A 13,867-nucleotide genomic window follows, 5' to 3' on the forward strand; every position below is an offset into this window, starting at 1 on the left:
ATGCAGATGACGTTATGCATGGTAAAACTAGGCATGGTAAGCTCCATATATGGTTAGTTTGCGGAAGAGACGGGGTGGAGATGCATGTATACACAATCTTCCGCTGACTGGGAATTTTGTGCAGGTTCTGGCGTAATCTAGTGTGCACTTTTAGCATGAAATCTACGGAAAGTTTTATACATGAGGCCCCAGGTGTAAAGAGTGATGGGTCTCAGATGACCACTTGTGACTGGATCACCCACAACGCATTTCATTACTAGAGGTAAACAGAATCTAAAAGTTTATTGTGGTCCGATTGAAGAAAAAAAAAAGAAAAGAAAAAAAGAAGTGACCAAGAAATTATACTGAAAAAAGTTGCACCAACCTCAAAGTGGTTTCAACAGAAAAATTTGACATTTCAGAATTGGCACAAGCCTTACCCATTGGGTCAGTATACAAACATACATGACAGTGAAATGCTGAGGGTCAGCCTGCAGATGTCTGGCTGAGGATGTGAAGATAATAATCTTGATTCATTTCATGGTAAAATACTCACAGATGTGCAGACTCTGAAAATAAATCGTTGCATGATGTTTGGAAATAAGCAAGACACAGCGACAGGCGATATGACATCAACACCTCCAGACTGTTTATGTCATTCATTTGGTAATAAATGTGGGGTGTCAAGAGAATCTCTAGCGCCATCTGTTCCACTGTTAATGGTGATGTGAACAGATACATTGTGAACAGCTACAGAATCAGTTTTTTCTGATAAATTTTTTTTAAAGGGGAGCTAATGCAGAATTCAAGTGTTGTGTTTTGGGATGTACCAATGCACATAAGAGTCTCCATAGACTCACGCCATCTGAGTCACTGAGTCACAATAGTCTTATACGTTTGCGCCAATCATTTTGCGCTGGACTGCTTCACAAACAAGGGTCATTTCAAAGCTGGATTTTCAAAAAGGTTGATTCTGAAAGATGGGTCAAAACCAACGCTTTGTGCGCAAACTTCAGATTCAGACAAAGTAAGTATCACACGTCATATGTAGTGAGTCCTTCCAAATTGCCCTTTGAAAGAGCTTGTTGGCTCAGCTAATGTTGCTTAAACTAGTTAAAAATTGCGCATGAACGCCCTTTGAAGTCGCCCACTTGAATGTGACGAGCTCGTAATCCCGTCTTCGGAAGTAGAAATTATGAAATTTCTGATAGCACGTGAAGGCACCAGGAAACCATAGCTATGTCGTAATTTTTATCCCGCCATTTCTGTGTAATTCATAAACACGCATTATACTTTTGAACATATAAGGCTGAACACAGCTACTGACAGTTTCTGACATTTTCAGTTTGTGAGATTGTCTTGCTTTGTTGTAGCGGGTATGCCGGAGCATGAGCTCTTGAAGCTCCCCCCTCTTCTTGAAAGGGGGCCAGGAGCACCAGCTCATTTGCATTTAACCCTCTGGGGACGGCAAACGCACCGGTGCGTTTTGGCAGATTTTTTTCACATAGCAATAAAATAGACTTAAACTACTCCATCATTTCTGGTCATACAGAGTTAAGAAATATTAAAAAATAAACTGTTAAATGTCTACTTTTTTATGTGCCCACCTACAATCGAAACAAAATATTGTGCTTTTGTAAAATAAAGAAAATAAACAGGATGTGCGTTCTGCCTCTCCGTGTCCGTGAACTTTTTTTCTGGAGCACGTCTCTAAACTTAAACAAAACTCAGCGATTACTATTCACCCAGACATGAGCAATATAAGTTTATGTTCATTTTAGTTTGTACTTTTAAATTATCTAATTTAAAACTAAAATAACTATTCTCTGTTTATGTAATCTATATAAAAAGAGAGAGGTGTCAGCCGTTCTCATTATCGTTCTCTCAGCTCATTATTTTCCTAATGTGACACGGAGAGCGCGCGCTATTCAAACGCTAATGATCTGAAGCAACACATTGAGACGTGTAAACGCCCACATAAACTCGGTAAACACACTATATTTAGTCAGATTAATGTACTGTCGTCTTGCGCGGCTGTGAGGAATAATTCTGGGACATTTACCTCAGAACAAGTGCTGGTTTATTTTCACTTCGAGGAGCGAGCTGAGCTGTAAGTGTTTTATTCTTGTGCTTTGTTCTAATCGCGATATATAGTAACGTTAGTGTCTGTAAACGCAAAAATAGCCTACTGTTTAAATTTGAATCATGTTTCTGTGTGTGTGTGTGACTAGTTTTGGATAGATTATAAAGTTAACTCTAAAATAGACATCAAATAAGCTTTTGTTAGCAGTTTCTGCTCATATGTTAAATATATAGTATGTTTTGTCAATAAACTAATCAACTAAGATGGTATAGTGTTTGTTCCAATGCAAGCTATATCAAAATAATGAATCCTTAACTTTGAAATATGTATGATAAAATGTATTGGCCTACTAAGACATTTATGGAAAAAGACAATTTTCTTTTCAAGATGTTTCCAACTCTAACTTTGAAACAATTCTGTAGAATGGCCCATATAACCTATTTGAACAGGATTTGTTTCCAGGTATGACTAAAAATGTGCTTTTGACTTTCATTTATATTTTGATTTCATATATATATATATATATAATATATATATATATATATATATATATATATATGTATGTGTGTGTGTGTATATTGTCCTTGCATTCTTTCTTGTGTGACACACCTGAATGAAAGGCTCATTATTATGCAGGTCTTTGTCTTCTCAGGTGAGAACCACCTAATTATTAGGGACACACACAAATGCGTTTTTGCTCACCCCCAAAAAGTGGCAATTTTAACATGCTATAAAAAATTATCTGTGGGGTATTTTGAGCTAAAACTACACATACACACTCTGGGGACATTAGATACTCATTTTACATCTTGTATAATAGGTCCCCTTTAAGTTTAGTTTTTATGAGTTAAGTTAAGGATACGTTTTGTTAGTTTGAAGCTTCAGAGGCAGATAGCTGGATAGCTTTGTGACTTGAAAGATAAAAAATGCAGCTCTTCAACCCGAGTACATTTCAGGGGTACTGAAGAACGTTAACCCTCTGGGGACCAGAAACGCGCGGGCGCGTTTTGCTCGTTTTTTTTCACATAGCAGAAAAATAGACTTAAAGTACTACCATCATTTCTGTTCATATAGAGTTAAGAAATATGAGAAAATAATCTGTTAAATGTCTACTTTTTTATGTGCCCACATACAATCGAAATAAAATATTGTGCTTTTGTAAAATAAAGAAAATAAACAGGGTGTGCGTTCTGCCTCTCAGTCACCGTGAACTTTTTTTCTGGAGCACGTCTCTAATCTTCAACACAACTCAGCTAATACTATTCACCCAGCCATAAGCAATATATCTTTTAAATCGTTTGAGTTTGTACTTTTAAATGATCCGATTCAAAACTAAAATTAATATTCTCCGTTTATGTCATCTATATAAAAAGAGAGACGTGTCAGCCCGTCTCATTATCGTTCTCTCAGCTGATTATCCCTGGTAATGTGACACGCCCACGGAGAGCACGCGCTATTCAAACGCAAATATGTGAAGCAACACATTGAGACGCGTTAACGCCCATAAACTCTGAAAACACACATTATTTTTTAGTCAGATTAATCTACTGTCGTCTTGCGCGGCTATATGAGGAACAATCCTGGGACATTTACCACTGGGTTTATTTTCACTGCGAGGATGAACAGATTCAGCTGAGAAGTAAGTGTTTTTTGCAAGTGCTTTGTTCTAATCGCGATATAGAATAACGTTAGTGTCTGTAAACGGAAAAATAGCGTACTGTTAAATGTGAATCATGTTTGTGTGTGTGTGTGTGTGTGTGTGTGTGTGTGTGTGTGTGTGTGTGTGTGTGTGTGTGTGTGTGTGTGTGTGTGTGTGTGTGTGTGTGTGTGTGTGTGTGTGTGTGTGTGTGTGTGTGTGTGAATGAATGAATGAATGAACGCACAGATACGCACTGTTACAGACTAAATAACATTTCGTTGACTCGTTTTGGATAAAGTTTTTACTCTAAAATAGACATCAAATAAGCTTTTTTTAGGAGTTTCTGCTCATATGTTAAATATATAGTATGTTTTGTCAATAAACTAATCAACTAAGATGTTATAGTGTTTGTTCAAGCTATATCAAAATAATGAATCCTCAACTTTGAAATATGTATGATCAAACTAAGACATTTATGGAGAAAGACAATTTTCTTTTCAAGATGTTTCCAACTCTAAATTTGAACTTTGAACTGAAATAAAACCATGTCTATATGGTGAAGGGTGTGTGATAGAAGTGTCCAGACTTATGGTAAATGGTAAATGGACTGCATTTATATAGCGCTTTCACAGACCCAATGGCCACCAAAGCGCTTTACAATTTGCCTCACATTCACCCATTCACTCACTCATTCATACACCGACGGGCGACAGCAGCCATGCAAGGCGCCATCCAGCTCGGGGTTAGGTGTCTTGCTCATGGACACCTCGACACTTGGTCAGGTGGAACCGGGGATTGAACCACCAACCTTCCGGTTTGTAGACAACCAACATGAACCACTGAGCCACTGCCGCCCCACCTTATGCCTTATGCACCCTGTATTTTCCTTATATAAATCCAAACAATCTAAAAGCCATTCTTTTTTAAATCTCCTCATTCTTTGTGCAAGGCTCCTGTAATGATATGGCCTGATAGCACCTAATAGGGCCATTATGGGGAGGGTCTTTGTCTTTCTCAGGTGTGAAATTCCACACATATTAATGAGAGACCACGCCTCCTGCATAAAGCTTTCTCAAACAAAACACGTCATTAAAAATGTAAAAGACTTTATTGACTTATCTGAATGAGTAGTCAGGATGATTCTCACATAGTTTTGGAGCAAATATTCTAGGCTATGTGATACAATTTTCAAAAGTCTTGTGAAGAAATAATCAATATGTGTTTTGTGGTCTTATTTCAGCAACTTTCATTTTTATTTTTTTCAATAACCACGCATAAACATTATTCTATTAAAAATACAAACATGTACATACATGTTGCTCACTCATCATGGTAGCCAAGTTTGTGCTATATAGAGTGAATTTACACCTTTGCCATTAACATGTTTATAAATAACTGAAAAAAGCACAAATGTCAGTGCATGTCAAAACATCCCAAGGGCCCCAAAAACACTCTGGTCCCCAGAGGGTTAATTAGCAGACACTTGGGGTCTCACAACAGTCTGAAGCTCACCAAAACTGCTGGGAAAACATCTGGATGCCTGGCTGTGGCCTATGGCAATCAGACAACATCCTCATTGACTTCAGCTGTGCTAATAGTACCTTTGAGTTGTGGAGCACATTCCTGAATATTTTCTGCAATAAAATATATTCAAAAACAAATCTGCTTTACTCTTTTAAAAAACGTACACTAGTATACAAATTTGAATGAAATTGATAATCCTGTTATGTACACACAGTGCGTAGATGTGTACATATAGCTCATTATGAGCACAATAAAAAAAGAAAACAAGCTTGCATGCAAAGACCCTGTCTAAGATGTTTTGCCATTTGCCTCTTTTGCATACTTTCACCAGACTTTTGCAGACTCACACAGCAGTATGACATCGTAAACAGCTTCCTAACACCCTCTCAAGAGTATCTTTACTGCTACAAGAGCATGTCTTGTATATAAGTGTTTTTTTTTTTTTTGGAGTCAGCTCCCTGACATCTGTTTTCTTTTGTTGTCTGAACCAGAGGGAACATCAACCTGTGATCAGTGTTGTCACGATATCAACATTTCAGTAGTCGGTACCAATACCAGTAACATTTCATGATTCTCTGTAATGCGACCATAGCATATTTTTTAACGGTTTAGAAAATATATTAAATTAAATGTAAATTATTAACGTTAATAATAATAGACAATAATAAGTAATAATACATTAATTTGGAATACAGCCTTTTCATACATATTTATAAGTAAACACTGTTTCATAAAGGTTAAGTGAAAAGTCAGTAATAAAATAAAGAACAAAGCTTTTATTCACATATAAACATTGATCAGCAAACATAAACAGAAGATCAACCGTACTTGCTTGACAAGTGAGAACAAACCTCATTGGTTCTTGCACGTCAAGCAAGCATGCTTGGGCTTTCGTTTACCACAACTAATTTAGCACGCTAAATATCTCACGGGACAACTCAGGATTCTCTCCAAACCCTGTCATCAAAATCACTTGTTTGCTCCCTCATTTAAGAATACAATATTTGATTATTGGTTTGAAAAAGGAATTCATAGCTTTACAGAAATATTTATTGATAAAGTATTTCCATCATTTGAGCAGGTACAAAATAAATACATACCTCTGTGACATTTAAAACAAAAATACTTGCCAGTGCAAAACTTCCATTCTATCCTAACTCTCCAAACTAATCCATAATGGAAATGATACTTATGCGCAATCCCCACAATAGAGGAGGTTGTAATGGATTTTCCCTTGACCTAACTATTCTGCCAATAACACTTACTCTAATCAGATCAGCCAAGTCCTACTCTATACCCTCAGCGCATCTACACATCGACGTCCGCCGGGTTCTAAAACTATACCCTAGCGCGTCTACTCATCGACGTCGGCCGGGTTCTAAAACTATACCCTAGCGCGTCTACTCATCGACGTCGGCCGGGTGCTAATAATTCTAACTTACTTGTTCTCTTGCTGCGCAGCTTTAATGACAGACAGACTTGAGTAATTGTCCTTTAAATGTTCTTTATTACGGCCGGGAGTCTCGAGCAGTTCTCAGAGAATCTCCCAAAAAGAAGCAATAAGCATGGCCGGTGGATCTCAGACAAATCCCATTGAGTATCCCCCAAGTAAACACAAATACAACAGTTTTATAGAATAAGGAGGTATGGCAAAATGACATGAAACATTACTTAATTTGATTGGTTCTTCATTGACAATCTCTTCTGTTACTGGGTAGAGGAGACTTTGTTTTAATGATTACTTCATTGATCACAAGTTCTAACCTAGTCATCTGTCTAGTTTCATTTCCCAAATTATGTTATTTATACACACAGTCATGGGTTTTCTTCCAAGAGACATATATACATTCATCCAAAGGACAAAACGTCTTAGTACATTGTTTCAGAGTGTTAGCATGTCAAATAAGGTCAAATGTTAAAACATGGTCAGCCCAACATTCAGCCTAAAATTTCCACGACAAGGTATATCATATATGAGAAGCTATTTCAGTTGACAAGTACATCAACTTTAGAACACTTAAAATCTGCCTGGGAGGATGATTTTGGATTTGAGATTGCAAAGGGAAAATAGCAGGTAGTCATTAAACAGATATACTGTATAGCTCATCAGTGTGTGCAAGACATGGCCTCATACAATTGAAAGTAATACATCGGTTACATAAGTCTAAACAAAAACTCAAGGATATTTCCAGATGCAGCCCCTTCGTGTAATGTGGCTTGCACCGGCATCATTAGCTCATTCAGTGTGTTTTCAATAAACCAGAACAGTGTTTTTGTCAAGAATACTGCATAGGCTTATTGATTTAGATCCCCTGATGGTGGTTTTAGGAATTGTTGAGTCAAATATAGTTAAAAACAGTGCAGAACATAGTATGGTTTCATTCGTCAATCTACTCTGGGGTTTAATATTATTTAATTGAAAAGCTACAACAAAACATATAAATCTGATAAGGGATAATGAAATATTTGGTGCTAAGGAAAATTAGTTTCTCCATGAAAAAGAAAGAATGGTGAAAGTTAAATTGGTCACATTGGTGTCACATTAGTACAAGTAATAAGCAAACTAAGAAAAGGAATAAATGAACAAATAGAATGTTGAGGTATCCATTAACTCATTTTATGAAAATAGGTTTCCGAAGTCTTGCCTTAATTTAACTTAAAGTTACGTGTCAGTAACTTATTTAATCAGTTAGATCATTTAGTCTGAAGTATAGTGCTCTAGTTTATTATATTGAAATCTCTACATGGCATAAAGATAAAGATATTACAAACATTAACATCATGATTGTCTGTAAAGCTCTTTTAAAATTATAAGTTATAAGCATAAGAAGTAGTTATATTTATAATTAATTATAAGAAGTTATAAGCCCTATACAAATAAAATCAACTTGGCTTTACAATAACAAAACAGCAGTTTCAGCAAAAGTATGGATCGTGGCTCAAGACAGGATTGATACCAAGGATGTCAATTGGAAAATTAAGCAGTCCGATTTTTTGTGGTACATCACCTGAAAAAAGTTTAAGAACCACTCTTTTAAATCTTATATTTAAAATCTAATATCGTCTCAATAGTTATCTAGCACTTACTCCAATTATTACAAGTTGTTTTTGAGAAATTAAAAGAATGAAAGCACATCTTCCTCTCACGAGTCTTCCTCTTTGATAAGAGGTCGTCACACAGAAAAGTACTTTTCTTTTAAAGGAAAGGTCAGAGTATAAGACAGTGTATGACCTTCACAGAACAAAGAGTCTTCATGCAATCTTCAGTTTACAAATAAAGCATTGTGCGGTGCATTGCACACGTGTTGACGGGTGGGACCAGACAAAAGGCGGAGGAAAATTTTTTGCAAGGGGGAGAGGGTGGGGAGGGCCGAGTGGTGGTAGGTGGTGGGGGGGTCAATGACTGTGGGCCTGACAAAAAGGGGAGGGCACAGCACACGTGAAAAAAATATTTAAGCTGCATCCGCTGCAGGCCCTCGGTGTGAGCAGACATTTGATTCTGAACTGAAGAGAAGAGACTTGCCTGGAAAATATTCTACAGTTCTAAAGAGTTCTATTCTAAAGAGTTTTTCTTACATTTTTCTTGTGTCACTAAAATCTGACAAACATTCAAAAGAGCAACACAGCCAGGATCAATCAACATCTTCCTCAAAGCAAGAGCACTCAAACTTTCTCCACACATAAGAATAATGAAAAGCATGAAGATGACAGCTACAGCATTGGCTCTTTTACTTCTAGTCCTGGGTCACGCGATGGCTCAGGGTGGCCTCAAGAAGAACTTGGCAACAACCAAACCGGCAAAACCAGCACAATGCTGCGATGAGGTGCGCTCCCTGAAGGTCCAGGTGGCCAATCTGAGCAGCATGTTGGAAGAAATGAACAAGAAACAGGAGTCTGATCTTATGAAGGTTGTGCGGCAGATGATGGAGCTGGAAAAGCACAACCAGCAGCATGAGGCCCGTGTCACAGAGGCCGAGAGCAAATATTCAGAAATCTACAATCAGATTGAAATCATGCAGCTGCAGGCAGCCCAGTCTGCCCCACAGCAGAGCACCTCAGGTGAGTCTTGACACAACTCAACATTTGTTCGAAAGCTTTTTTTCAAGCACACACCATGTGTTATTCTACTCTCTGCAGGGTCACAGGTCACATATGCTGGTTGTTGACATACCTCAGAGTGTCAGTGATTGTCCTCTAAAGTCATGGGATAATGTAGCCCACCTACTTAGAATGTGAGATTTGCTATGTTAAAGAAAGATTGAAAGATTGTAAATATGGCTTGGGCAATCTATGTATAAGTATGGTACCCTGTATGTTCATTTACCAGGCATTATTCATTTTAAAAATAAGCCATATTTCCTGGCAAAATCAAGCAAGAAATAGCAGAAGACTGTTGTTGTACTATTCTCTTCATTTAGACCATTTAATTTAATTTAAATTACATTGGCAGCCATTCACAACTCTCCAACTCTCTCCAAACTGTTGGGTAATAGAGGGTTATATCTGAATTCATCTTTGCCATCAAGTCTTTCCTGCAAAGCTACATTTCCAAATTCTACTTTGGAAGCAGACCTCTACTTTGGAATGAAGGATAGCAGCTCTATTATCATGGTACACTATCCAGTAAACGTCAAGATTACAGAAAAGTGTAGTGTACTATAAAGACATAGAAACTCAGAGAGGAAAATAAAAACAAAGGTTTGTGTAGTTTTATCCGGACAGAATGCTTTAATGTATTTACATTGGAATTCTTCAGACACACACGTTTCATTTGAAGAAATTTTAACATAGTTGTACCCAAGCTGTGAAATGTCTGGGCAGCAGTTGGAGGTAATTAGTAGGTAATAATACAGGTTACCTTGTGCAGGAATGTCTGGCTTTCCAACAGTAGCCAAGTCACAGCAGGTAATGTGGGCTTCTTACTCTGAACCCACAAGAACAAAGGAGCCTTTTTCCCTCAAAACTATTAGACTAATAATCTTTCAAACCAGAAAGAGATGTTAAACGAAGCAAGTTGCAAAGCTGTAGTTTAATACCCAATTAATTATTTGTCACGCTGTTTCCTTTTTACTAGCGGCAACCGCACACACAGTGAAGCTTTGTTAGGAATGTGCTAGTTTCACAGAGACACATAGCCTAAAGTCAGCAGGAGTGCACACTAAATTAAGATTCTTCAGTTGGTTTGAAGGTGGATCCTGATGGATCCCATTAGGGTTAAATCCTTTGTTTTTCAAAAGCACCTGGTTTTTGAGACCCTAAACTAAGGAATTCTCCCTCCCTTAGATGCAATCTATGATTGCGCATCCCTATACAGCAGAAGCTACAAAATATCTGGAGAGTATAAACTACCAAAAGATGACTTCCTTGGAACACCTGAACTAAATGTAAGTCTGAATATCATAGTCTTCATACAAGAAGCAACTTCAGTTTGAAAGAAGATTTGTCATTGACCCCAGATTGTTTCTTCAGGTATATTGTGACATGGAAAACAATGGTGGTGGCTGGACTGTCATTCAGAGACGCAAGATTGGTCTGACAAGCTTCAACCGCGACTGGAAGCAGTACAAGACTGGTTTTGGTACAATCCGTGGTGACTTCTGGCTCGGCAACGAACACATCTTCCGTCTGACCAGACAGCCCACAGTGCTGAGAATAGAGATGGAGGCAAGTATGCACCAAGCACAACATTAGGATAAATGTGGAATCACACAAAGTAACACTTCATCCTCATTAAAGTTGATCTTAATATTAATCCATGAATAATGCCTAAAGCACGACACATTAAATTACACATTATTTTTATATTCTGCTAGGACTGGGAGGGTAAGACACGCTACGCTGAATACGGCTTCTTCACGGTGAGCAATGAGATGAACAGCTACAAGCTTTTCATTGCCAACTACAGCGGGAACGCTGGTGACTCTCTGCGTTACCACAATAATACCAACTTCAGCACTAAGAACAAAGACAATGACAAGTGTGTAGACAACTGCGCACAACTTCGCCACGGTAAAAAGAAACAACCACCAGACATGTTTCTGCTGTGCTAATGAACTTCATGTTTTAACCTTAACAGCTTTATTTCACAGGTGGATACTGGTACAACTGCTGCACTGACTCCAATCTGAATGGTGTGTTTCACCGCTATGGGTCACATACCAAGAATCCAGATGGCATCTCTTGGTATGGATGGCATGGACCAAACTACTCACTGAAACGAGTGGAGATGAAGATCCGGCCCCAGAGCTTTGTACCGTAAAGACTTTCCAAAACCAAACTTATGTTCCTGCTCACCACTAAACCTTGGATCATCATATTCTACAGCTTAAACTGGGCAAACATTTCAGGGGGAATGCATTTGTAAAACAGAGTTTTGAATATGTGAAAAAAGATGTTTGATTGTAAATTGCATTTTATACAAGGTATTTATCTCTTAAATATTTTTATTTTCTTTAGCCTTTTCTAGAAGATTTTATGCACATGATCATTGAGTACAGCAAGACTTAGCAAAAGCTGATGTAAGTCATTCAGACAATATGTTCGATTTTTGTAAAATTACAAACAATTTGACAGTTCAGAAACATTACGGTAAATTCACTGGTAGAGTAAATGAACTCTGTAAAAAGTAAAATATTGAATGATTAATAAATTGTATTTAAAAAAATCTTTTTTGCTTTACCTAAATGATGTGTGTCTGCATTAGTGCAAAATGAACTAACACATAGTCAAAATTAGTAGTGACAAACATGAAAAATACAACGAAATACACAAAACAGTGAGATTGTCCCTACCTAGGAGTACTAAAAGTACTTGTCTGGACCTTCAAGAATGGCCACCCTATTCATTTGACTTTGTCAAGATTAGGGATGGCCCGATACCATTTTTTTTCAAACCGATACGAGTACGAGTATTTACATTTGTGTACTTGCCGATACCGAGTACCGATACCGATATTTCTACCGCAAAAGTAATAGGCTCCCAGAAAAGAAGACGACTATTTTAGAACAGAGGTTAGAAGACTGTTTTTATTTTCTTCTCTGCTTGTTTTAACAAGTCTAAAAATAAATAAAAATTAGTAAAATAATAAATGTATTAACACACAAACCACTGTTAATTTAACATAAAAGCAAGCAGGCTACTGCGTGCATTGTCTGGCATGACTGAATGCGCGCAAAGTGCGCTCCCTTAATAAATCCTAAAAGCTGACAGTTCATCGCGATCTCACACATCTCTGTTATTATCAATGAAGCTGACTGCACAATCAATCTTTCATAATATCCACACTTTGTTTGTTATAATTAGAGGATTTGCCAGCATACAGAATTCAGCACTGAACAAAAAAGTCCGTTTTGAGCAGTGAGGGGAGTCTATCTTAAATGCTTCTGATTGGCCATTGCGTTCCAGAAATCAACACATATGTCTGTGATTGGCTACATCGCTCAACGCTGTAACCATGTTATGAATAGAAACTCTGGCCTGTAAATCGTTTCTATTTTGTTGTAGTTGTTCTTGTTGCTTTTCTGCAAGAGATGAATAAAAATCTTTTAGTTTTTATGTTTTATTCATAGATATTTCTAGTTTGCGGGAGTCCCGCGAATCGTTTTATTCTCCCGTAACCCGCACACACAGAGTGAGTGCATTACCGCCCGCGCGCGCGCTCGGCCATCAGATCTATGATGCGTCTTCAGATGTTTAATTAGATTGCTGGTGTTAAACGATGTACTTTCTTTCCCTCCTCTCGACACCTTAGCTGAACATAACTCACAGTCTGCCTTGCTGTTGTCATCATCCCTTATCTTGAAATGAGCCCAAACCGCCGACATTATACTTTCCTATGCCTCAGTTCACCTCGACAAAGCACTCGCGGCGGCCAGTTTCGTTTTGCAAAATGTACGTGGTATCGGTGCGTGGTATCGGCGAATTTTTATGAGTACGAGTACGAGTATATTAGGACAGTATCGGCCCGATCCCCGATGCCAGTATCGGTATCGGGCCATCCCTAGTCAAGATCAGTTCACACAACTATAACAGGCCAAATAAAATGGAGCAAGCACTTTGGTTATGCAGATAGCATGGCCATAAACCTTCAAAGGGCAAACACAAAAATACATAAAGATTACATTCAAAAAGCTAATAATGAGCAACCAGCAAAGGTAAAGGGTGAAAACTCATGAAGAAACCACCACAGCGATTAAACTAAAACATATATCCATTAATTCCTTGCCATTAATACCCAAAACCTGGGTCAACATGAGCAGATTCCACATGATCATTTTAACTGATGCAGAATCTCTGGGCATTTTGTGAGGTCCAGATAAGGTTACACTTCCAAGAACTGTATGGCCTTACATGACCTTTCAGTGCATTGGAGGACTTCCTGTGCCCAACTGGTTGACACACTTCGTTTCTCAAAGCCGTTTTTCATGTCATATAAGACCTGGCACGAAACCCTAGCTTAAGTTTTTTTTTAATTGACTATATTAATTGAGTTCTTAATAAAATACTGATCAAAACTAAGCATATAATCTAGTTTTAAAAAAATACATTTCTTAAAAGTTTTTCAGTTAAGGAGTTTGCCACAGAAGAGTCCCTTTGTGAAGCAGCCAAGCAGAAACTATGTGCTTGTAAACGTACAAATTTTG

General features: G+C 37.8%; 2 protein-coding genes across 2 annotated transcripts in view; one reads left to right on the plus strand and one right to left on the minus strand.

The window, feature by feature from the left end:
• The window catches only part of mtor (mechanistic target of rapamycin kinase), a 191,538-nt gene that overhangs the window by 104,396 nt on the left and 73,275 nt on the right, over positions 1–13,867 (minus strand). The gene's annotated exons all lie outside the window — the stretch shown is intronic.
• angptl7 (angiopoietin-like 7) lies at positions 8,722–11,891 on the plus strand. Its single transcript, XM_056246743.1, has 5 exons — positions 8,722–9,284; positions 10,509–10,609; positions 10,695–10,889; positions 11,039–11,234; positions 11,315–11,891. The coding sequence occupies exons 1-5, from the start codon at positions 8,915–8,917 to the stop codon at positions 11,482–11,484; spliced, it is 1,032 nt and encodes a 343-aa protein (XP_056102718.1). The 5' UTR covers positions 8,722–8,914; the 3' UTR covers positions 11,485–11,891.

Source organism: Rhinichthys klamathensis, unplaced genomic scaffold, assembly GCF_029890125.1.
Source record: "Rhinichthys klamathensis goyatoka isolate OS25496 unplaced genomic scaffold, OSU_Roscu_1.1 h1tg000040l_1, whole genome shotgun sequence".
Classification (NCBI taxonomy): domain Eukaryota; kingdom Metazoa; phylum Chordata; class Actinopteri; order Cypriniformes; family Leuciscidae; genus Rhinichthys; species Rhinichthys klamathensis.